This window comes from Vitis vinifera, chromosome 4 (assembly GCF_030704535.1).
Source record: "Vitis vinifera cultivar Pinot Noir 40024 chromosome 4, ASM3070453v1".
NCBI lineage: Eukaryota > Viridiplantae > Streptophyta > Magnoliopsida > Vitales > Vitaceae > Vitis > Vitis vinifera.
Window position 1 is genome coordinate 2,032,807 of NC_081808.1, and position 26,105 is coordinate 2,058,911.

General features: G+C 35.1%; 1 protein-coding gene across 3 annotated transcripts; it reads right to left on the reverse strand.

Annotated features, from left to right (window-relative positions):
- Positions 1 to 3,852: 3,852 nt before the first annotated feature.
- On the reverse strand, positions 3,853 to 25,017 carry LOC100257691 (protein KAKU4). 3 transcript variants are annotated; one of them, XM_002280553.5, is made up of 13 exons: positions 24,646 to 25,015; positions 23,031 to 23,098; positions 19,937 to 20,052; positions 17,975 to 18,090; positions 17,746 to 17,879; positions 11,417 to 11,596; positions 9,353 to 9,632; positions 9,111 to 9,190; positions 8,808 to 8,886; positions 7,735 to 7,795; positions 6,797 to 6,876; positions 4,623 to 4,716; positions 3,853 to 4,545 (listed from the first exon to the last, which is right to left on the reverse strand). In XM_002280553.5, the coding sequence occupies exons 1-13, from the start codon at positions 24,911 to 24,913 to the stop codon at positions 4,218 to 4,220; spliced, it is 1,884 nt and encodes a 627-aa protein (XP_002280589.3). In that variant the 5' UTR covers positions 24,914 to 25,015; the 3' UTR covers positions 3,853 to 4,217. The 3 variants fall into 3 exon arrangements, with proteins under 3 accessions (XP_002280589.3, XP_019075104.1, XP_019075105.1); XM_019219559.2 differs by lacking the exon at positions 11,417 to 11,596 and having other exon boundaries at positions 24,646 to 25,016; XM_019219560.2 differs by lacking the exons at positions 3,853 to 4,545; positions 4,623 to 4,716 and adding an exon at positions 4,726 to 4,981 and having other exon boundaries at positions 24,646 to 25,017.
- Positions 25,018 to 26,105: the final 1,088 nt, after the last annotated feature.

The window sequence follows — 26,105 nt, forward strand, 5'->3', positions numbered from 1 at the left end:
AAAATTAATAAAAATAGAAGGAAAATGTTAAAATAGTTATCCAAATGCATTTTCAAGGTGAATAAAATATTATAAAAATTTATAATTTCCAAAATATGATAAAAATTTTATATTTTTAATCCAAATATATTCCTTTGAAGTGTTAGTAAAAAGTCTCTTAATTGCCAAATATGTTTATTTATTTATTTTTAATTTAAAAATAATAGAAAATAAGGACCATTTAATTATGTTTTTTTAAACTTAAAGTAGTTTTTAAAAACAAATTTTAGAAATACATGATTAAAAAGTTTATATTTAAAATAAAATAAAAAACCGATGAAAATAATTTATACTTGTTTTCTAAAAATTGTTTTTTATATCATTTTGTTTTTAAACGTTGTTTTTAGATAATAATGGTCAAACCGTGAAACAGAGTTACAAATATTTAAAAATTGTTTCTATTTTAAAAAGCAGAAAAAACAGACTCTAACTAACTCTTGTTACTTGTTCCTGATCTTCTTCCCTTTTTAAAATTTTTTTTTTTTAAAAAATAATTTTTCTTTGGAATAAGAAGATAGAACAAGTAAACGTGAAGATGAGATTTAGGACCAGTGGAAGTAGCCTAGACAGGACTGTTAAAACCAAATGGCCCATTCTAAAGGCACTTTTGACTAGTCTCAATTTCTAAGAGAAAACAGTTGAAATTAGATTGGCATGTTGAATCCATAAGGATTGATATGTTCGAAACAAAGTCACAAGATGCCATGAGATGAAGAAGAATTTAATACTTTGTTTGGTTAGATAATGTTTTCCAAGATAGGTATTAAAAGGAATCGTTTTTGAGAACAGTTATAAATTATTTTTATAAATAAAATTTTGAAATTCGGGTATGAAAAAATTTAAGGTTTATTTTCAATGAAGGTACTATATATTTAATATATACCCTTCTTATATTTTATTCCATGATTATCATAATTTATTTGCTATTTCAAGAAATTTTTAATTAAATAAAATTTGAAAAAATATAATTCAAATATTCCTAAAAAATGATGGATGTTACTAGGGTTTAAGACAATAACCTCTATGATAAACATGAATGTGGCAGCTACAATAGACCCCATTTAGGGGACAAGCACAAAATGGAATATCATGTGGGATGATTTTGAATTCAACAACAATGTGAAAAAAAAATTATATTCCCACTTTCCCTCTAATGGAGTAGACTATTGCGGTAGATGGGGAAATGGTACAAGATTTTGTCTGTCCTTTTTGGCCCACCTCCTTATTTTTTTTTTTTTTTTTTTTGTGGGTGGGGGAGGGGAGGGAATGGGTTTTGTTCAAATCACCTTTTGACCCACTGTACAAATAATAGAGGAAAAACATAATGGAATAATGGAAGTGTAAAGTGGATAGAGAAAGGGAAGGTGTGGAGAAAAGATGCCAAAAGAATCATTTTTGTATGCGCAGTTATCACTTCCCCCATAGCCTCCAATTTCTTCTACACCAATGCTTTTTAGTATTTGTTCTATCATTGTACTTTATTAAGAAGATTCTTGGATATAGCCATGCCTTCTATGAAACCATCCATGTGAGAAAGACTTCATGGGTTTCAATGATTTAAACATTTATGTATACATAAATACATATATATAAATATATTCTTACTTAAGGTACTCACTCCCCCACTTGTGCTCGTTTTTAGGGGGGAATGTGGGAAGAGTAGACAACCCACTTTCTAAGTGGTCACACCACTTTTGATGCCTATCTCTCCATGTACAATGGAACTTGCTGCATCACCCAAAAATAAATAAATAAAAGAAAAAAGAAAAAAGAAAAGGAAAAACCCATAAATTTTTATGTATGCGGGTGGAAGATTTGGGTCCCATTTCCCATAGAACGCCCACCATTGCACTCAATGAGGGTATGAAATATAAGAAAGTGATAAGATTTGAGATCCCCTTTTGGGGTCCATTGCTCTCCTATGTCTAGAATTGGACCTTGTAATAGTGACCCACTTAACTGATTTGAATGAAATCATGGCTTTCGAGATTTGTTAATCGAATTTTCGAAACATGAAAAACACTTCACTAAAAGTTACAATTATTCTGATTATTTCAACGGGGATGAGGTTTGTGATAGGACAAGAAAAGTTGGATTGCTCACGGACATGATGACCCCAAGTAAAATAATTGATGGAAAATGGATGGTTGACAAGGGAAGAGAAAGGAAAGATGGGTTGTGTGAAGAAGGAAAATAGAAGAGAAAGAGAGGGCATAAGGTGGAAAGGACAGTATATAGTTTTGAAGGGGCAGTGGCACTCACATGGGAAAAGAGGCAAAAGCCCGTGAGTAGTTTCTCTTTTATAGGTATTCAGATTATAATCATATAGATGCTAAAGTTTCACAATCACAATCACCATCCCACTAGAGAGAAAAGAGCCAAGAGCAAAAGGTCACCAAATCTTTTGCTTTATTTTTATTTTTTATTTTTTAAAATTATTTTTTTGGTTATCTTTAGTGGGTCTTTGTGTGGACTCCCTTAGAAATCATGCCTTTCGTGACTTCTCTTTGTATTAGATTGGGTTCTTGAATGACAACAAGAAAGGGGGAAAGAAAAGGGGGAGTTGGGCGTCTTCACAAGGGCATGGGTCTTTAGTTTCTTCATGGGCGGCTCTGGGCTGTTTGAGATGTATTTTGCTTTTGACAACTTCACATGGGAGTAACCCTCCACCACTAGACTACTACTCTCATATTATCTCTCTTTCTTTCAAGTTTTTCTTCTTCCCTTCTCTTGTGATTGATGGGTGTCCTGGCTTTTCCAGGGGCTTAGGGCATGTTTGGATCTTACGACAGAGAAATTCATTTTATTCTGCATTTGATTGTTCTGCGCTTGAATTACTTATAAGAAATGAAAATAGAAATAAATAAAAATTATAATTTTGTTAGGATTTGGATTCCTTTATTTATTTTATGGTACTGTGATTTACCTTCATTCCTTTTTTATTGCAATATCAAAGGCAACATTAAATTTTGATTCTGATTTTTTTTTTTTTTTTTTTGGTAGGTAGATTAATGGGTTTTTGAATTGAACCCACTTTAGGGTGGGGATTTTTAAGGGCATTAGGGCCTCTAAATTTGAAGCCCACATAAAGGTTGGGCCCAAAATGCCTCCTGACATGGGTTCTGAAATTAATCTCTAATGAGATATGTTTCTTTATTTGTTAGGCTAATATACCATTTTTATTATAAAGAGGTATTCATATTGGCTTCTCTTATGCTGCCTGCCCACTTCGACCACTCTTTATTGGGCAAGCCTAATTCAGGACTTATTCAGGGAAGGGAACTGAAAAAATTGGAATTGGAATAAAAAGAAATTGTTTAGAAGGAAATATGAAATATAAATGACAAAAAAAGAAGAAGAATAAATTCATTTCTTTAAATTTATCACATTTTTCTTTTGTTTTGAATAATTAAATTTGGATAAAATAAAACTAAAATTATTTCTTTTATTTTTATTTTTTAATATAAACAATCTAAAATATAAGATGTTAGATTAATAAAAATGATTGGAAGACAAAATAAATCATTCTCCCTGTCTTTTGAATTTTGAATATTTAAAGAACTTTTTATATTGTTTTTTTACAAAAGGTCAAAATAAATGGCAAAAAAATATTAATACTTTTTGCCTTTTCTGTAAATACTTATCAGAAAAATAACAAAAAAAATCTATTACCATTTGACGGTGGCCACAATTCTTGAATGATAAGGTTGGCCTCAACAACACGTTTTTTCTTTGACCGACGACATCTTGACATAAAAGCAAAAGGCTTCACTCAATCGAAGGGAAAGGAAAATTTCTAGTGAACCAAAACTCTGATACCAAATCGAAAAACCAGCATAACCATGTTGAAATTTGACCCAAACCAACAAATACCATCCATTATTACAAATGTAAGTGTATTTAGCTTACCTGTGTCAGCCACTCGACAAGGAAGTACGAAGATAAATCATACGGAGTTAGAAACATCAACGGTTTTCTAGTTGGAGGGAAGTCTCAGCCTTTTATCTCTCTAACAAACCCCATTGTATTGAACTCATTGTGTCGTTTCTGTTCGAGCCCAATGATGAAATCAATCTCACTACGGCTTACAAATGCCTAGCCGTGGAAAATATTTTTCTAGGCTAGTTTACACTAAATATTACATAAGGTACAAAAAGATGCGGGATTTTCAAATTGAATCACATACCCCGTCCCCGGCCTTTTCTGTTGTATCGGGTCAGTTTCTTCGCTTGTTGCTTTCCAGCCACGTTGCCCTTCCCTGCTAAACTGCGTTTTGAATTTGGCTTTCTAGGGTCATCTGCTAACTCCTCATGGTGCAAGCTGAAGCTGTTCTGGGAGCCTTCGGTTTCATTTACGATGGGGACCTCCATGGAAGCTTCACTCAATAGTTCACAGGATACCTCCCCTCCATGAGCATCTGCTGCCTTGTCATGGCTTTCATTCACTGGATTGAGTTCGTCGTCATGTGGTCTAGGGTTTTGTTCTGTATCTGATGGTACATGTAAACTGAAGGACAGAATATTTAGTAAGCATTGATTTTAATAACACATCAATAAGAGGAACTGTGATCAACCGACTATTACCTGGGTCCTGAAGCAAAACCATTGGCAGTAGAATTGCCATCAGATCCAGCCCCTTCTTTGGATGTCAAACAATTTCCATCATTTACTCTTGCAGCTGAAGCATTCACAGGAAGAATAAGCTACCGATGAGAATGATTCTTTAACATGGGTAACAAATGGTAGGCAAACCAGAAGAAGCAGTCCCTTCCCTTAAGGCAGAGGAAGCTTTCCCTAATGACTGATCAATCCGCGGAACTATGGTTTCGCTACTTCTGTATGGTCTCACTGAGAACCCTTCAGATAGGGTATCTCCATGTGTGATTATATTTGTTTCTAATTTCATTATTGACCAGGTGAGGCATTCCATACATCTCTTTTACCTGGAGCATCATAAAGAAATGCATAATGGGAACATTTTTTAAAACAGTTTTCTCATATTCTTTAAAACAAAAGTCTGTTTGGAAACTTAAAATGTTTTTAATGTCTTTGCTCTTTCAAATATTTCTAAAAAATAACTTTTTTCTATAATGCTTCATTTTCAATCATTGTCCATATTCATACAATTATTTTTTAGAAAAGCACCTAAAAACAAGTGAAAGCAATTTAAAACAATTAAAATATGTTTTCAGAAGACAACCTATATTTGAAACAAGTTCTTTAATCGTTATCCATATTTGTATAATTATTTTTTAAAATAGTGCCTCCTAGACAAGTGAAAACAACTTAAAACAATTAAAATATGTTTCTAGAACACAACTTGTTTTTGAAACAAGTTATTAATCTATCAAAAAAAGAATCAAACATGACATCAAACTTGGAAAACAATTTTCTATTTTTAAGAGCAGAAAACTGTCTTTAAAAGTAGTTTCCAAACAGGCTCTAAAGGCTCTTTTTCGAAAGTGTTTTTGAAAAAAAATTATGAAAAATAGTTTTTAAAAACCGTTTTTCAAAATTGTTTTATGATATATTGTAGAACAAAAGTCTATTTAGAAACTTGAAATGTTTTTCATCTATTTCTATATTTTAAATGTTTTTAAAAAATATCATTTATTTATAGTGATTATTTTCAATCATTCTTCATATTTATATAATTAATTTTTAAAACAAATCTTAGTAAACAATTAAATATGTTCTCAAAGACACTCTATTTTATGTTTTTAATAACAAAATATTGTTTTCCGGGTTTTCAAACGACTCAAACTTGTTTTCCTGTTTTTGTTCTTAAAAATAGAAAATTGCTTTTGAAAACAGTTTATGAACATACTCTATTTTTCATAATTGTTTTTTAAAACACTTCCCAAATAGAGCCCAAGTTTTTCTTTTTTCAATCCCTTTTAATATTTTAATTACCGAAAAAAAAAAGAGGTTAAAATCCTGAAAGGAAAAAACTTTTATGGAGTTTCCTTTGGATGGCAATCTCAAAATGAGCAATTACATGATTTGAATGGCAGTTCCAATGATCAAAACCTCAAGGTTTACAAGAATTGCTATGGTTATAGACAAGGTGTTAATTTCCAGTCAACCAACAAATATATAGATGAACAAGATAAAATTTATCATAAAATCAGCCAAGTGACAATCTAGATTAAACCCAACAATTAATCAGTACCTCTCATTATGTGGATAACCTTTTAACAAGAAGTATGCAACCAAAACTAAATTACACATCTGTAAGATCTAAGAAAAGAGGTAGTCTGTCCATAGTTCCATTGATGTTAAATTCAGCGACCAGGTAGAAATCCAGTTTAGAGATAATGATTAAATGGTTGAAAATTTCAGGAAAATAGTGGTCAATGTTAAAGAAACTTCAGAGGGAAAACTAAACTGTTAGAATATTTTAATTTCCAAAAGTTAGAATAAGCAAATATTTGAGAGCAGCTTTGGGTACTAACTAGATAAAGAGTTTAAAACATCTCAAGCCACTGTCTTAGAAACCAATTATTTGTGACATAATAATATATACTTGTGTTGCAAAATAAAAAAGAAAAAAATGATGCTTTCTTCTACTTTTCACAAACATTTATATCTACATATATATATATATATATATATATATATATATTTTCACAAACATTTATATGATAGGTTACAAAATTTTTGTGAATAAGATGAAATGTCAAGTACAACGTTAAGGCATGAATAAGATGAAACAAACTGAATATTATGAATTGAATCCCTGGGTTTAAAATCCTTACCTTGCACATTGCTGTCTATCACAGAATTGAGCTGCTGGTCCAGCCCATGGCTGTCCTTAGTGCAATCATCACCATCAACACTATGACAAATGAAGCAGTATATGAGTTATATAAAGAGACGAAATTGTACCATTTATATTAACGAACAAAAGCACCACAATAAAATTGTATTAGAACTTCAGACAGAGTGTGTGAATGTGTGTGCATACATGTGTGTGTGTGTGTGTGTGAATAGAACCAGGGACAAAACCAGGACCCTGGTTCCAATGGCTTCCCACACTTCAAACTCAGGGAAATATCTGATATCAGGATATTTTGCCAATGATTTTTGTTCAGTTTTACAATAAATTATTTTCTGCTCAAATATTCAATTTCCCCCAAGGTGGGCCTGCATGAAATTGCAGTTCATACAGGGGAAGAAAGAGACAAGACAGACAGACAGAGAACCCTAAATGTGTTCTACAGAAAATATCAAAAGCATATTGAGAAATTAAATATAATGAAAGTGCAAGGGAAATTAAAATCATCATTTAAAGGCTTCATGAGGTTGTGTAAATGAAGAGTTCTTATTATCAGCATCCAATGTGGGTTTGAATAAAGCATTTGGAAATAAGATTTATGCCAACAATAGATTGTAGTCAAATGTTGCATGCAAATTAATATAATTACAATCTCAACGAGAGAATGAATAATCCAACAAAATCACAAAACAAGTCAAAAGATATAGTGCTGCCAAATACCAAATGAACTACTTTCTGAAGATCCATAGAAAGATGGATTGTGAAATTGTTTCATACTTAATCACATAAATGCAAACCAGACTCAAGACTGGAGAGATTACTTAGAAATTAAATAATATTTATAGAGAATAGCTAAAGAATTAGGCAACAGAAATAAAAAATAACCTAACCTTGACAAAAATGAAATAAAAAACTCACTTTTGCAATACAGTGTCAACACCTCCTGGCGCAGGAAGCTCAACTCCACAATTCAGCATATCTAAAACATCACCGAAACAGGAATATAAGTTCCTTTGTTAAAGATTAAACCCTTTTTTCCAGAAAAAGGAACCAAAACCATATGTTATTGCTTATGCATCTGAATCATATCAATGCAATTGGAGCATAAATACAGTCGTAATTGGTAGTACTATTATTAAGTGAAACCCAATTGACAATGTTAAACTTGGTTAATCCAAAAGTTTAAGCCATTAGGTACTGGGCCAACAAGTTGCTTAAGCTAATTTAGGATAAACCGTTAATATCCCCCTGTATATGCAGCCTCATCTTGCAGACACATGGGATCAACAATGAGGGAAGTCAGCAAACCAAGGCTTAAACACCATGTTAAATTATTAGTTAAACCAAAAGCTTAAGTCATTAGGTAATGCACCGATAACATATATCAAACCAGCATACACTGAATCCTTAACAGAAAATATTCTTTAATGCGTATCCATTATCCACAAACATAACATAGAGAGAAAATTCAATAGGAAATCACCAAATAGCCAACGTTGACGGCTCAAAGAGATGTTCTCCATGATGTAACTATTATAGAGACATTTGATTGTGGTACATACAATATAAGTCATTATCCAATACCATGTTTTCCAGGCATTCCTGTCAAAAAAATGACAGGAAGGAACTCACTTTCAACATGTAAACTTACTCATAAGCACTTTCTGTTTAGCCAAAATTGTTTTATTCCCTGCTCTGCGCTTCAAAATCCACTTATAAACAGTAAATCACATTTAATAATCCCCAGCTAAGAGCTACAATCTTCTAGATTCTGACTATCACTCAAGTCTATTATTTTATGGGCCTATCATCTCTATCTGACCAAAGAGGAAATGCTACTCCCCAACTAAGAGCTGTACTCTTCTAGATTCTGATCATCACTCAATTCTATTATTTTATTCACTTATGACCTCTATCTGATCCAAAAGGAAATGCTATAAATGATGGAATGCAGATTAAAAACAAAAGAAAAAATATATATAAATAAGTACCATTATGTAGGTCTGAAGCAACCTCCACAGTAACAGGGTGATGAGAGTTAGAAGCAGCATCAACTTCCCCCTCCTTTTCCTGCACAGCACAACAAGAAGAATGAAATATGTTATATAAGTTAATGATTATAAAACCTGAACTACAGAAAAGCAGTTATCACAATTAGTATTAGAAAAATCTAAAAAAATGTCCATACATCCTGCAGAATTAAATAGGCATATTACCAAAATCTTATTTAAAAAATAAATATATTACTAAGTAAATAAATAAATAGAGATTACAAGGTTTCACCAAAAAGGTACCTGATTTTGTTCAGAAACGGAAATAGTCGGATTCAATGATAAAGCTCCATTTCTAAACCCATCTCGTGTTGTATCAGAAACTGAATGGCAGAAAACGAGGTTCCATGTCTTAGATTTTCTACATGTTAATTTCTTTATATTCTGAAAATTGAAATTATTTTGACAATTAGGCTGCCTATTCCTCCATTAACGACAAAAGCAACAAACCAAACATTCTGTCCTCAAAGAAGCAAAAACCACACCTGCCAAACCAAGACATGTTGCAGGCCCTGAGGCCAAATTTGAAGATGCATTTATTGACTTGAGAGCTGTTAAAGAATTTGAGTAGTGCATTTTGTCTCTCAAACCCACTCCTGTTCTATCAGCTACTAAGGAATTTTGGCTGGCCTTATGTCCAAATTCAGACAAATCAATTTTCATGGAAGGGGAACTGCCAAGCATGTCTTCTGTTGCCTTAGCACGCACTCTTCGTATTTCTTCCTGGATATTCCAGGACCCAGAGGCAAAAGCATCCCTCTTCAGCTGCATTCAAGTTTAGGCAGATAAACCATAACAGAGTGAAATCAGTACCAACATCCGTATACCTCCAATTTTATTTTATTTTTAAGTTAAGAAGACTGCATAATGAGCTGAGAACCAAAAAGACCACCGCATCCTTCCCATGAAAAATCTAGCCTAAGGAAATAATCCAGATTAAATTTGATCTTGAAGCATGGGAAAATTGTCAAATACAAGACAATGAGAAATGCAGGTATGTGAATTATTTGAAACTTGCCTTTCCCTTCCCATAATAGATGCTGCAAAAATGTAGATGATGAAGACATCCATTTAATTTATTGATGAAAGCCTTGAAGTTCAGAGATGTCAGGTTCATGTATTTCATTTATGATTAAAAAAGATAAAATAAAATAAAAAATAAAAAATAAAGAAATGAAAGCGAAACAAAATCACTTGTAAAACCACAAGGGCTGTTATCCCTGTGTATTGGTTGCTAGGCAGAAGGGTTTTCAATCCACCATGGGCTAAGGCTTTCCCTGCTCCAGTTCATGCCCCAAATTACTGCATAAAGCTGAATAAATGATTTTGGATGTTAACGGGCCTGCTTTGACTTTGGTGTGGTAGACAACAATGAGTAACGGAAAGAGAGGCAGTAAGCTGATTAGATGGTATCATTTGTTTCCCCAGTTGAGTGGATGTCAATTCTCAGGGTGGGATTGCTAGGCTTAGTGTTCTCTTATCCATCTCTCTTTACAAAATTCAGACTCATCAATTTGTTTCCATCTTATATCATAACCAGCATTCATCCCTTCAAATAACACTATATCTTGCTACATTAAAGGGTGGAAAAGAATAAATATCAGAACTCAAGTCTTAATGTACTTTGTTTCCATTATACTAATCACAGCCACAACTGCTAGCACTTGATCAATTTAGAAATTTTTCTTAGACCTTATTGCCATCAATCATTACCATGTCCAGTTTGATGAACTCCATGCACTAATTTCCACTTCATCATCCTAGCAAAATTCATGCATCTAAGCCAAACCTCATACCAACTCTTTTTCCGAAGCAAATTTCACCCACCTTTATTGTCAACCAAGATTGAGCAACCAAATTAAAGGTAAAAATATCTAAAGTCCCTCCTAAAGTAAAGGCCTTCACTTGGATAAACCAAGGGATTGAAGGGTTGCTTGGAGATTATTGTAGTACAGTGAGGGGCTTGTGCAAGTAAAAGCTTTGGGCCTATCCAATATACTCATCAAGGAAGATTTCATTATTGTTAGGTGACTAAGAAGGAAAGAGGCTCATGGGAGTTTGATGGCTGGCTTCACCAAGTTTTTGATACCATTGCAAAATTAGGATACTCTTTTTCTTGGGTTCCTAACTTTGCCAATCAAGTGGTGGATATTTTAGCCAAAAGAGGAGTAAAATTTTTGGTGTTTTTTTGCCTCCCTGAATTTTATTAGTAAAAATCTTTGGTTTGCTCATGATTGTTTTGTTTCTTTCTCAAATGTGCAATTGTATTGCTCCTCTTTGTGGAGTTTTTCTTCTTGTTTTTTTATTAGGTTTTGTATACCACAAAAGATGTCTCATCCTTCTTAACCTTTTCATTTAATAGAAATGAGCTGGTTTTGTTTCAGATTAGAAGGGGAAAAAAACCAAAGGTGAGGTGATAAACATCCTTCTACAGAACATTAATTTAGTATCAAAAACCACAAGATCTTATGCATTATATGATAAATGCAAGCATAGGGCCAACAACCAAAAAATATTAAACTTAAAAAATTAAATATTCTGAACAGCACCTTAGATGAGGACAAAGAATTGTGACCAAGTGAATATGGTGTTTCTTCCTTGAAAAGATGCATCCCTGTTGGTGATGGTGTTTTGAGTTCATTGCTCATTGATGGGGATGCCCATGGAGGACGGGTCCGCATATATGATTTGGCCATATCCACTGGTGAACCTGCTTCACCTTCATTAACCTACAGTATTAAGAATCAGCATTAGATACAACCAACTTGGAATTATACTTATTGTAAATAACACCTGTTTAAATCTAAAGAATAGTTCTTCAGTACTCCGTAAATGATGAAGTTGGTCATACCAATAAATGCACACCAGGGTTTGTAAGGGCATACTTGATGTGTGCTTTAAGGTTAGGCCATTCAAAATCCACCCAAGGTGTTAGATATTTGTGTGTCATTTCACAAAGAAATAAATGCTTTGTGGAGGATGGCATAGCCTAGCTGCATTTTTTTCCTTTGCTTTTTGGATAAGGTGATTGGGGAAGCCTTTTAAAGTAAATTCAAGAAAGAAAAGGAAAGACATAAATGGACTTTAAACAGGACTAGTATTTGTTGAAGTCAAATTAGGATTAGCTAATTATAAGATAATTAGAATTAGAGTCATAGCGGGTTATTAAAATCCTAGTAGACTTTGGATTTCTTAGAAAAACCTATAAATAAGGATAACCAATGTAAATCAAAGTAATTGATTGATAATAAAATAATATTAGTTTTTTCCAAGAGTTGCAATTCTCAATGATGAGACTCCATTGATCTTCTTCTAGGTAAGACTCCTAGAAGGACTCTAAGGTTTCTATCTCTTCTTCGTATCTTCTTTCTCTATATATTTTTTATTTTATTTCTCTACCATGAACTTTATCCCTTGTTCCTCTCCTTAAACCCTAAAAAATAAAAACGCTAGCCCACCTATTTGATTGTAGACAACAATCCTAGAGCTGTCCTACATTATAAGGCTTCGGAGAAGTAGGCAACCAAGATGAAAATTAACCATGGTTAACAAGAAAGAAGAAGGCATCTTGCCAAACCAACTCTCTTTATCACTTCATCAAACATGATATAGGGGCTTGTTGTATCTCCTCAAGCCTTCAAGTTAGTGATCTTTGTCAAACATGAGACTACAAGATTCATGAGAAGCAAAATGATTTCAACCATTTCAATGGGCTGACAATGGAAGTCCTCAAGAAGGCACAACTCACCTTATTTCATAAGTTAAATGTGTGTTAAAGAACCAAGACCCAATATAAACATTTTATATGGTTTTAGACGAACAAGAAGCTAATATAAGAGTCTTAAAAGTAGTTGTTTTAAGACTTAAGACCTTATTAGAGTTGATTATTTTTAAAGTTATTACTTTTTTTAAGACAATTTTGTCCCTATGGAAAAAGTAAAATTTAACTTCAAAATGTTAACTCAGAAAATTTCTAACATTTTCTTAGCAACCAAGCATAATTAGAAATCTTAATTATTACCCAATTATTAATTTCCTACTACTTATATAGCAACCAAGCATAATTAGAAATTCTAATTATTATCCAATTATCAATTACCAATTACTGTTGAATATAATGTATTTATAGTGTACAATCTTTCTTTCCTTTCTTAATATAGGTCACATATATGGTAGTTAGTTCAACCTAGCCTTGTATATATATTTCTCTATTGTAAGAAGTTAATCATAAGAATGAGAATTAAGGTTTTCTCTCTCTCTCTCTTTCAACATGGTATCAGAGCCAATGGAGAAAACTTTATTCTTTCTAGTTTACCCGTGTAATTAATTCCGGGAATCCGTCCAGTGACCGTGTTTCATTCCGGTCACCTTTTCCATCTCTTAAAGTTTTCCAGTCAGCCATATCATGGTCAGAAAACCCTCATCACCGTCAACATTTTTCCGGCAATATTTTCCGATGACTTTTTCGGCGACTTTTTTTTTCCCAGCAATATTTTCCTACACTGACCACATCATCAGGAGCGCAAAGAGGAGATCTGCAACTTTTCTCAAAGCACCGAAGCCAAAAACCAATCCACGCGCCGGCATGTGAGGGCGCGTGACCCACTTTCTGGTGCCGAGCTTCTACCAACAGGCTTGTCCGGCACCGTCTTGCACTTATAAGCCTCTGTCAGTCCTCTCCAAACCCTGCTTCTCCATTTTTTTGACATTTCAGACTCCGCGGATCTTCTTTCAGCCTTCGACGGCAGCTCCTTTCCTTGGCCGAGACCTGTGTGTGCCTTGGGAAGACCTCTTCTTCATCTCCAGTCACTTTTCTCCTTTGTTTGGGTCCCGACATACCAGGTTCTTCTTCCATAGCTATGATCCGACCCCCCTTTAGGGCTCTCTTCGATCCAAATGTGATTCAATCTCAGGTGAAGTGGATATGGCGACTAAAAATCCTATTTTTACATCCGTCATCTCTGGATCTCCTACTATCACATCGGAAAAATTGACTGGTAGTGATTATGATACCTATCTCCGATATCAGGCAGCCACATCAGCTTCTGTTACTTTTGTTGCCCAGATCGGTAATGTCTTTGTCTGCTTTACTCAGTTTCCTTCTCTTGGCCCATGGATTCTAGATTCTAAAGCATCTGATCATATCTCTGGTAATAAACACATTTTCTCCTCTATTACTACTACCTCTGCCTTACCTACTGTTACTTTAGCTAATGGTTCCCCAACTATGACTAAAGGTATTGGTTTGGCTCATCCTCTCCCTTCCCTACCTCTCTCCATTCTGTCCTTTATGCCCCTGAGTGTCCTTTTAATCTTATTTCCATCAGCAAAATAACTCGCACTCTTAACTGTTCTATCACTTTTTTTGATAAATCTGTGATCTTGCAGGACTGGAGTACGGGGAAGACGATTGGCATAGAGCGTGAGTCTCAAGGCCTCTATCACCTCACATCACCTCCATCTCCTGCAGCTTGCATTTCCACCGATACTCCTCTTCTCATTCACAGTCGTCTGGGTCATCCTAATCTCTCCAAGTTCCAGAAGATGGTCCCTCGTTTTTCCACTTTGTTGTCGCTTGCATGTGAGTCGTGTCAGCTTGGGAAACATACTTGTGTCTCGTTCCCAAAACGTTTGAATAATCGGGCAAAGTCTCATTTTGAACTTGTTCACACTGATGTTTGGGGTCCATGTCGGACCACGTCTACTTTAGGATTTCAGTGTTTTGTCACTTTCATTGATGACTATTCAAGATGTACTTGACTATTTTTAATGAAAATTGAGTTGAGTTATTCTCTATTTTCCAGAAATTTTATGCTAAAATCCAAACACAAATCAATGTTTCTATTCGAGTGTTACGCAGTGACAATGCTCGGGAATATTTTTCTACACCCTTTACTTCTTTTATGTCCCAACATGGGATCCTCCATAAGTCATCTTGTGCTCATACTCCTCAACAAAATGGGGTTGTTGAACATCAAAATCAACATGTTGTTGAGACAGCTCGTACCCTCCTTCTCTATAGTCATGTTCCTTTTCGTTTTTGGGGTGATGTTGTTCTTACAACCTGTTACTTGATTAATCGTATGCCCTCATCTATATTACATGACCTAATCCCTCATTCCCTCATTTTTCCTACTCAACTTCTTTATTTCCTTCCTCTTCGTGTCTTTGGTTGTGCTTGTTTTGTTCATACTCTCACATCTGGACAGGACAAGCTCTCCGCCAAGGCTACGAAATGCATCTTCTTGGGATACTCTCGACTTCAGAAGGGCTATCGTTGTTATTCCCCTGACACTCATCGTTATTTTCTCTCCACTGATGTCACCTTCTTTGAGGACTCTCCATTCTTCTCATCCTTTGAATCTTTTCCCATTTCTGAAGTATTGCCAATTCCCTATATATTCCCCCCTTCAGATGCGCTCTCTCGTCCTCTTCAGGTTTATCATCGTTGACATCATGTTGTTGCTCCTCCTCTCTCTTTAGCTGAGGTACCTGATGACTCACCTCCTGTCCCACCGGTTTCTCCTACCCCGGCCCTATCATCTACTGACCATTTGCCTATTGCTCTTCGGAAAGATAATCGATGTACTCGTAATCCTCATCCTATTTATAATTTTTTGAGCCACCATCGATTATCTTCGTCCTATTCTGCCTTTGTCTCTATTTTATCCTCTGTTTCTCTTCCTAAGAGCACTAGTGAGGCACTTTCTCATCTTGGGTGGCGACAGACAATGGTTGATGAAATGACTGCTTTGCACTCCAATGGCACATGGGATCTTGTTTCTTTACCTCCTGGTAAATCTACAGTTGGATGTCATTGGGTCTACACTATTAAAGTTGGTCCTAATGGTCAGGTTGATCGCCTTAAGGTCTGCTTGGTTGCTAAAGGTTATACTCAGATTATGGTTGTGACTATGGTGATACCTTCTCTCCTGTTGCCAAGATTGCTTTTGTTCGCTTATTTCTATCCATACCAGCTATGTGTCATTGGCCTCTTTATCAGTTAAATATTAAGAATGTTTTCGTTCATGGTGAACTTCTCAAGGAAGTGTATATGGAGCAACCACCTGGTTTTGTTGCTCAGGGGGAGTTTGGTTTAATGTGTAAGTTACGCCGCTCTCTATATGGCTTGAAACAGTCTCCTCGGGCATGGTTTGGGCGTTTTAATTCAGTTGTTCAAGAGTTTGGAATGCTTCGGAGTGAAGCAGATCATTCAGTTTTCTATCATCATAACTCTTCGAACCAGTGCATCTATTTGATAGTTTATGTGGATGACATTGTCATTACAAACAGTGATCAGGAGGGTATCCAAAGACTAAAGCAACACCTTTTCAACCACTTTCAAACCAAAGACTTGGGCAAACTCAAGTACTTTCTGGGAGTTGAAATAGCTTAATCCAGTTCAGGTGTGGTTATGTCACAAAGGAAGTATGCCTTAAACATCTTGGAAGAAACGAGTATGTTAGAATGTAAACCTGTTGACACTCCTATGGATCCAAATGTCAAACTTGTACCAGGACAGGGGGAGCCTCTAAGAAATCCTAGGAGATATCGACGACTTGTAGGCAAACTGAACTACCTCACCATCAAATAGCCAGACATCTCTTTTCCTGTGAGTGTGGTTAGTCAATTTCTACAGTCACCATGTGACAACCATTGGGATGTTGTGATCCGCATTCTTTGATATATTAAAGGAACACCAGGTCAAGGTATATTGTATGAAGACAGGGGTCATACTCAAATTGTTGGTTACACAGAGCAGACTGGGCTGGTTCACCCTCAGATAGGCGTTCCACCTCAGGGTATTGTGTTTTTATTGGAGGTAACTTAATATCCTGGAAAAGTAAGAAACAAGATGTAGTGGTCAGATCAAGCGCCGAAGTTGAGTATCGAGCTATGACTTTGGCAACATGTGAACTCATTTGGTTGAAGCAACTCCTTCAGGAATTGAGATTTGGAAAAGATGAACAGATAAAGCTAGTCTATGACAATCAGGTTGCATTACATATTGCATCCAATCCAGTCTTTCATGAAAAAACCAAACATATTAAAGTTGACTGTTACTTCATTAGAGAGAAGATCGCATTAGGGTGTGTTGCTACAAGTTTTGTTAATTCAAATGATCAACTAGCAGACATCTTCACTAAATCTCTCAGAAGTCCTAGGATTAAATACATTTGTAACAAGCTTGGTGTATATAACATATATGCTCCAGCTTGAGGGGGAGTGTTGAATATAATGTATTTATAGTGTACAATCTTTCTTTCCTTTTTTAATATAGGTCACATTTATGGTAGTTAGTTTAACCTAGCCTTATATATATATTTATCTATTGTAAGAAGTTAAATCATATGAATGAGAATTAAGGTTTTCTCTCTCTCTCTCTCTCTCTCTCTCTCTCTTTCAACAATTACCAATTACCAATTTCCTATTATTTACATAATTAATCATCATAAAATTTTATTATGATAATAACTTCTGATATTTTGAAATGCTTGAAAATATGTTAAATTACTATTTTTTTTCAAATTATTAGTTTTCAAATTAAGATAAGAAAAATATAATAATTAATGTTATAAATATTTTAACATATAAAGAAAAAAACAAACTTAAAACTTAACAATATTTGGACATTAATAAAAAATAAACAACTCAACACTAAACAACATTCAAATATTAACAAAAAAAACAACATGACCACTTAAGACATTCAGTTTTATTCAAATTTACATCAAATTCAGCACAATTCAAATTTCAGATAAAAAATACAAACACCACCCAAATCATGAAAACCTAATGCCACCTAATAAAACTATGACCCGGATACCAATAGAGTTTGAAGCATGGCATTAAAAAATCACAAGAAAGAGTTACTAACATGTGGTAGCATGACAGAATTCAAAGTGCTTGTCTCATGATGCACTCCTGACTTCAAACTTGATGCCAGCTTCTTCTCCTCTAACCACTTTTTTGCCTCCATTACAGCTGTTCTGAGATCAGGCATTGGTGCATCTGCAATAAAATTACCACCATCAATCATATAGAGTTATTCTGAAAACAGATTTTTGGTTTCTGTTTGCATTTACAAGATTTCTGGTAAAACATACCACTGTCAACTATTCTGTCAGGATGCTCACTTAATCTCCCATACAATCCGTCTTCTGCAGTAGGACAACCTATAGCTCGCGATCTAATAATCTCTATTAACCTATCACATTCCTCCCTGGTCAAAGTTTTAACATTCATAAGAGCAGGTAAGTAGAGAAATAAATGTAAAATGATCTGAAATTGTCGAACAAACTCTGCCTATTGCCTGTTATTCCTTAGTAATTGAATGCCCCTATTACATCCTAATGATAAAATTAGGACCAAAGCGTGAGCAAAGATAAAATTTTGCAAACTCTTTCATGGTTCACTATCAACTAAAAATCTATAATTTAAGGAGAGTTTACTAGGTAATGGGGCAACAGATGAACAAATTGATTCAAGATCTACCACTTCAATTGCTGAGTTGATGAAGTTCTTTCTAATTCAAAAAAGCAAATAGGAATAAAAACCAGTTTGAAGAGGTGAAGGGCCATGCAACAAAGAAAGTACTTACGAAGTCACTTGGTCAAACTATAAAGGAAGGGAGGTTAAGGTCATGAAGTAAGGTTAGGCAAATCCCCTTGCAACAAGACTAGCTCTATATCTTTCAATCAATCCATCAGACAACTATTTAAGAGTATACATACCCCACCCCCCATCATAAGTAGGTACTTTCCCTTCACGCAATGGAACACCCATGGATCCCAAACAGAGAGCAAACCTGGAATGGGATGTATTTGAATAAAAGAATGGATTGAACTCAGAAAAGCAGTGCAAACTGCATACTCAGCTCCATGCAATTGGCAGAACAGGATTAAACAGGAACGGGCAATTCCAAGGAATAAAGATCATTAGCCACCAAACATAATCCACAGACATTTTTTTTTTTTTTTTGATAAGTAAACATAATCCACAGACATTGATGAAACAAAACTCTAAGCCAGATTCAAAATATGACATCATTGCCTATCTTTTGATGCACCAGATTTGATCTCATAAATTTGAATTAAATCATTAAAATCGTGAGTACCAATTTCAAATTAAGGTGGATGTAATATGCATTTTGCAAGGGATAAAGAGTAGGTGCGTGGCTGAAAGGTTCATTAGGACTTAAACATAAAGTCTCCATTCATTGACAATAAAAGGCCAAAGATCTATAAACTAGTCGATGTTAGAACAACCAAAAAGGCAAATGAAACCCCATTTTCAGCTGGGTATTCAGGACTTGAACATGTAGAAGGTGATTCCTTCTGTTATTGTTAGGACTGCAACTCAACCGGCTCAGGTGACAATTAATCCCAAGCTCAACTCAACTTTAAGACCAACCTACTTAACCTCCAACAACTCAAGCTCAAACCAAACTAAAACTTCTGGGCTTGAACTAGGGTCTTGTTGGTCTGATTGCTTAGATCCAATTCAATTATGTTCAAGTTGGTTTGATTACGGACCAGATTATTTATGAACAAAAAAAAATAAAATCCTAGCAAGCTTTCCAAATTATCTTCGGGAGCAAGCCAGGTTATTTATGTTTGAGTTTGTTGGATTAGGGATCAGATTATTTTAGAAATGGTATTAATTTGCAGATGCCATGGAAGGAACCAGTATGAAATAAAAACAAGAAATATGGTGTACATTTACGACTTCAACTTAGATTGAACTTCAGCCACTCATACGGGATACTATTTGGTGGAAGTTTACAGAAGCTAAGAAGCACAACATGCTAGAAGGTTCTTGAAGCAAAATGCCAATAAGGAACTTTAATCTATTAAAATTTGGAGCATACATCTCTTGCAAAAATATTACATCAAGAACTTAAAAAATAAAGGACACATTAACTGACAAAAAAGGGACCCCAACCTCTCAAAAAATTATACAGCAAAAAAGAGCCCTATGACTCTCCTACAAGTGAAAATAAAAGTAAAAATGAGCAAGTACCTTGACAAAAATCATACATAAAAATTGAAGCATAATTTCCCAAATACCTTGAAAAGGTCTCCTGCATAAGTAACTGCTCGATTAAACACTTTGTTTCACTCTTTCCTGTTGATGGTTGAGGCTCCTTCCTGAAGGACTTAATAATTTCTGTTGCTGCCTCAGTCTTCAACAATAAGGCCCCCAAAGAAAAGAAAAAAGGAACTCAGAATCGCATGGTTGATGATAAAAATTTCCAGAAATGTTTCACATAGTTATGTGATAACTAAATACCCCAATATTGAAGCATCAAGGCACTACATAAATAGATTATGATCAACCAATTCATCAATTTGTGTGTGTGTCTCTGCATGTGAATAACTTTGTTGAGGAAGCTTTGGGTGCTACCAGTCATGGCAACTACTTAAAACATGTTGACCACAAGGTACACAGCCTGATGCTTACGGATAATGAACAACCATTTCTTCTACACAGCACGACAAATTACATGGAGATGCCTTCAGTTAGTTGAATCCACCAATCCTGAAATTCTATTTCTTCCAAAAAACTTAAGGAAAAATTTGACAATGCTCTTCTTGAGAAGCAAAAGTCACAGTTCAATACAATTTAATTATAAGAATGTCTATAAAACTCTCTTTTGAAACTATCATGTCAGGCCAAATCACCATTTTTTTTTTTTTGATGGGTAAAAAGAAATATATTAAAAAGTCACCCCAAAGTACACAGGAAGTATACAAAGGATGCTTAAGAATGCCTAAAAAAAGAAAAAGGGGAACAAAAAACAATACCCCCTCAAACAGAATCCAACAAATCCACAAAATTAACAATGGAAGAAGGACCGAAAACTATATACACCTTAGTCCAAGCCCAAATATTACAAAGGAAAGAAAGTTTAAGCCCTTGGACCGTACGCCCCTCATTATCAAAAGCCCTCCTATTTCTTTCCTTCCAAACAGTCCAAAAAAGACAAGAGCAGCTCGCCACATTTTTTTTTTCCTTTTTTTACCCACAAAAGAACCATACCACCCTAATGAAGTCTCTCTAACTGAGAAAGGAAGCACCCACGACACTCCAAAAAGAGAAAACAACAAGTGCTAGAGCATCCTCGACATGCCACAATGCAATAGAATATGCTCAAGTGTTTCTTCCTCTAAGAGGCACGAGTAACATCTGTCGGCCAATGGCCACCCCCCCTCTAAATCTAATCCAAAATTAAGACCTTATTCCAGGTAACCTCCCAAGCAAAGAAACCCACCTTTGCAGGGAAATCACCTTGTCTTTCCAATTCCAAAGCCTTGTAGAAAGATTTGACAGAAAATTTAACATCTTTTGACTTTGTCCAAACCACATGATCATCCACCTCCCTACACACCCTATTTCCTTGCAATCTTTGAAAAAAGTGCTCCACAACAACCACCTCCCAATCATTGAGCTGCCTAGGAGCCCAAACTCCCCTTTCTGAATGATTCCAAACATCCTCCACCCAAGCCTCCTTCTCTAATGCTATAGCAAATAATGAGGGAAAAGAGACGCACAACGGATCGTCGCCATACCAACTATTCTTCAAAAATCTTACCCTTGTTCCATTCCCCACAGAAAAGGCCATGTTGCCACCTAAAGTATCACATTCTTTCCTGATGGCTTTCCACAAACCTACCCCATAACTTTCTCTCACGTCATAGGAGCATCACCCTCCCTCTTCTTCCCCATACTTGCCACAAATAACTTGCTTCCAAAAAACCTCCCTTTGTTAGGCCAAATCACCAATTCAAGATCAAAAGTTCCAATGGTGAGTTGTGTCGCCTTTTTATCAAGGAAATCATGTGATGGATATCAAAGGAAGAAACTAGGGTACAAGGGATTTGGATTTTGTCTCAAAATTTATATAGAGTTGGCAACTCCATGAAAAATAAAATTGAGTTGTAATTCTAGTCTAGTCCAAGGAGCTCCCCATCCAATCCAATGACATCACTCAAAAAGCTGCAATAAAAAGGTTGCATCTCGCAAATTCAAGTTGTTTCTTGCATAGGTACCATCTTTTAGAGTTTAAAAAATACAACTTTCAACAGATTTTTTTTAGCCTCCAAGATAACTTTTGTGAGACGGAGAGAAAAATACTTTTTCCTTCTTCAAATCACCATTCCCATATACCAAAATTTAGATTTGTAAAACCCTTTCAAAACCAGTTAGAAGCCTTTCAAACTAAACCAGGATTAGATTGGTTGCTTTAGAGGGGCATGTTTGTGAGGTACTTAAGAGAAAGCAGTGGAAAGCGGTTGATGTAGTGGACAGGTGGTGGTGCCCAAAATAGTATCTTGGAGCCCCAAGGATTCAAATATATTTATTTTTCAATCATAATGATTGTTTATTTTAGTGAAATTATAGCAAAATTTAAGATTTTAACTCAATAAAGGATTGAAATATATTTGTAATATAATCAATTTTTAGTTGTAACATTGTCACAATAAGAGTAAAATACATTATTTTAATTCAATTTAAAATATTTTAACTAGTGAATCATAATAAACGCAAACAGTGTGATGAATTGGGAAATGAATCGATTTTATAGAGAAGAGGGAGGCAATACTTTTCCCCTAATCGATGTGGGAAAACATTCTTGTAGTGACTTAAGAGAAGGTGGGGGAGGAATGATTTTAAATAGAACATAGAGAGTTTTTCTCTCCCAGCCAATTAGAGCAACCCCTTCTTTTCTCTTTTTCCTCAAAGACTCCCACCTTTTAGTTTTTACATAATCTGTGGGCCTAAAGCCAGACCTGAAATTGGAATTGAAATTGTCACCCAGCTCAAGGCCCACTAGGGCTGTAACAGTGTGAGCCCAAGCCAGAGTAAGGAGAGCCTAGTTGTTGGTAGGAAATTTTTAGTGTACTTACAGAAAAAAAATAAAACACAGTCAGACGGGATGTAGAAAGGCAGTGAAAGAAACAAACTAACTGGAAGCCTCCATTCACTCTAGGTGACATGGTCACTAAGTGTCTTAACTAACTTGCACAAAGATGAAAACTTATCAGAGCTTAAAAGTGTATATGAACTAAGCTTGTAATATAACAATAACAAAATCATTCAATTTTCAAATCATACACATGCCTCTCACCCAGATAAAGAGATGAAGCTCATTGCACTAACCTTGGTCAATTTGTCAGCCCTATGAGAAGAGGTATCCATATCATTGTTGTCATCATCAACATTATCCTCTGCATAAATTGTTTAAAAAAAAAATTGTAAATTGGTAAAGTTCTCAGAAGCTTTACCAAAGCAAATAAAGGTACTAAGCTTGTAATGACTAGAAATTAGCGATAAGCTGCGAGTGTTGTGGGTCCCACAAAACATGGTGGAAGTTAATTCTGCTCCATTATAGAATCTGAAATTTAAATTTTTATATGAAATCAAACACTATGTCAGTTTTTTGTAAACTTGAGAATATTCTTTGAAACCAAGAGGTCAACGGCTTCCATGGTTGAGCAACAACATCTCTTCAGTAAATTTTTTTTTTGATAGGTAACAACATCTCTTCAGTAAATGCAATAGTATAGATTAAGCTTCATTGATATCTCACAAGTAAAAAATTATTTAGGATTAACTAACAAAAAATGATGAAATATAATAAACTATCTTATGATGAGCATGAATGTGATAAAATGAAACTAAAAATAAGTTGTTACCCAATGGAAACAGAAAATGGAAGAGGATCTTAATTCGGTACCTTTTAAAGCACTTACATCGAAGCCCTAGTACCTTCAGCTAAAGAGGGGCATTTATATTATAAAAATTTGGAGGGAATTTTTGCCCTCACCAACTAAGGGTTTGAGCGACTGGGATTTTCTTCTTTTTCTTCCTTGGTCTTATTTTATCAAGATTTTAAGTACTCTTTGTCTTTCCTATGATGTCTTCTTCCTTTGTATGCAATTCTTTCATTCTTTGCATTCTATCATGAGATAGAAGACAAATACAATTCAACGAGAAAAGAAGTGCCATGTCACAAAAATCAGTTCAACTCGTGATCCAAGTGTGGGTTAATAGCGACATTGATTGCACATGAGACTATTTTGTCTGCATTAAGCACTAATGGGCCATGATAGTTGGAAACACAATGCAATCATTACCCCAAAAAATGACAGGGCAGAGGACTGATTACAACTAATCAGAAAGAGGCCAGTGCGCAGTCATGCTAACTGCACCCTCTTAATTCAAGTAAAGCGTCAGTTTTAGTCCCGAGGGTCACGTAAATATTAACCAAATCTCCATGTCAACATTAAATTCTAACCAAATTCAGTTGTCATTTTCTTATATCCCTGACAACGACAACAACCACAACAATAAACCCGATGCTAACACTGTGTAAGATCTTCGAAAGGGGGAAAAAGTACCAAAGAGCAAAATCTAAATCCTCTTGTTTGGTACTACGAGAAAATACCAATAGGAATGAAATGTAATGAAAATTTATATATTTTCAAACTCCAAGGGAAAAAAGGGAAGTTTAGGAAACAGAAGATAGAGTGCACAATAAATTTATTGAGCTCAAGCTTGTTTCCTAATTTCCTTCTTTTCTTTTCCTAAGCCCTCTTCCTTCCCTCCTACTTCTCCTAACACAATCCGAGATCCAAACCGAGCCTCAAATTCTAATCTCTTCTCCCTTTCCATTGCTTCCTCCGCAACAAAACAGACCAAAGAAAGAAATCAAAGTAACCCATAAAACATCAACCAACCGGGGAAAAACTAAAATAAAAAATAAAAAAATCACCTGCACTCGATTCGCCGCCGGAAGAAGCCGAGGACGACGAAGAAGACGAAGACGAGGAGTCGGAACCGAATACGGACGAGATAAGCTTTCCAGCGCCGGAGGCAATCATCCGAGTAGTAGAAACGAGCCAGCTAGGGTTTTCCGGAACCGGAGGTTCCAAAGTCGGGCGGTAGTAGGGACTTCTGGCGGCGGCGATTCTACGGCCTCTCACGACTTTGCCGCCGGATCGGGGTTCGACGGTCCGGCGAGCCCTAAAAATGGTGGACATGGCGATGAGGAGAGAGATAGATTGTGGAATTTCAGGTATTATTGTTTGAGAAGAGAGAGACAGAGGGCTGCGGTTTTATAGAAGTGAGATCCGTTGGCTTCACTTTGGGGGTCTTAGCGGTTATCTTTATTGTGGGGGTGATTGGGTGGTATCGAGCGCGGAGAATCTGAAGACGTGGCGAAGGATTATTGGATCAAATTTAGAAAGTCAAGAAAATAGTACGAGATTCTCTGTTTTAAGCCCATGAGATGTTGACAAGCGGTGGAGCTTAGTGTACCGAACAACTTCCCTTCGTTTTTGGCCTTTTTTCCTGTGCGGTTGTACTAGGGAAGACTAGGCTAGGCCCTAGGGGTTTGTAAAATAATTGTAACCTAAAAATGGATATTAAGTAAAATTAAAGATATTAGGAGTATCTTTACGGCATTTCTATTTGAAACCCTTTTTAAAATATTATTATCAAAATTACCTCTCAAGTGTTTCCAAAATACATTAGAAATCGTTTATCAAAATTAAAGCGTTTTTAATCAATATATATATATATATATATTGAAAAAAAAAATTAGGAAATTTTAAAAAAAACTTTTAAAATATTAAAAAATCACTTAATAAAACACTTGATACATTATTTTCTTAAAAACACTTTCAAATAAAATATTTTCACTAAAAACACTTCAAAAAAAATCACTATCTAAAGCATAGTAAAAGTACGTTTAGTACTGATTCTATTCTGTAAGTATTTTTTTATTTTTTAACACTTTGAAAATTTTAATTTTTGAGTATTAGAAAAATTAAAAATATTTATTGAAATTACTTTTAAACTTATTTTAAGTAATCTTTTAACATTACGAGTAATTTTTCAGTATTTCATAAAATTTGCTAAATAAAGCACTGTCGACCTCGCATTTCGGCTCAATGCGTTTCCCACTCAAATGGCGAACTCTCGATTTTTATTTTGAAAAGTGATTTAATTGTTGATTAAGAAAAATGACTTGGAGTCGCCACTTATTTTTGTTTTATTTTTAAAGGGTAAATAAAATAAGAAAGAAAAACCCTAAGTGTGACTCCTTATTTTGGAAAATACGGTATGCGAAAAACCGGATCGGGTTCGGGTGTCAGGTTACTTATCGGGAATGTACGATAAAAAACCGTAGCACCCCTCTAAGCCCCTCAAGTCGGGTCTCTACTAATAAAG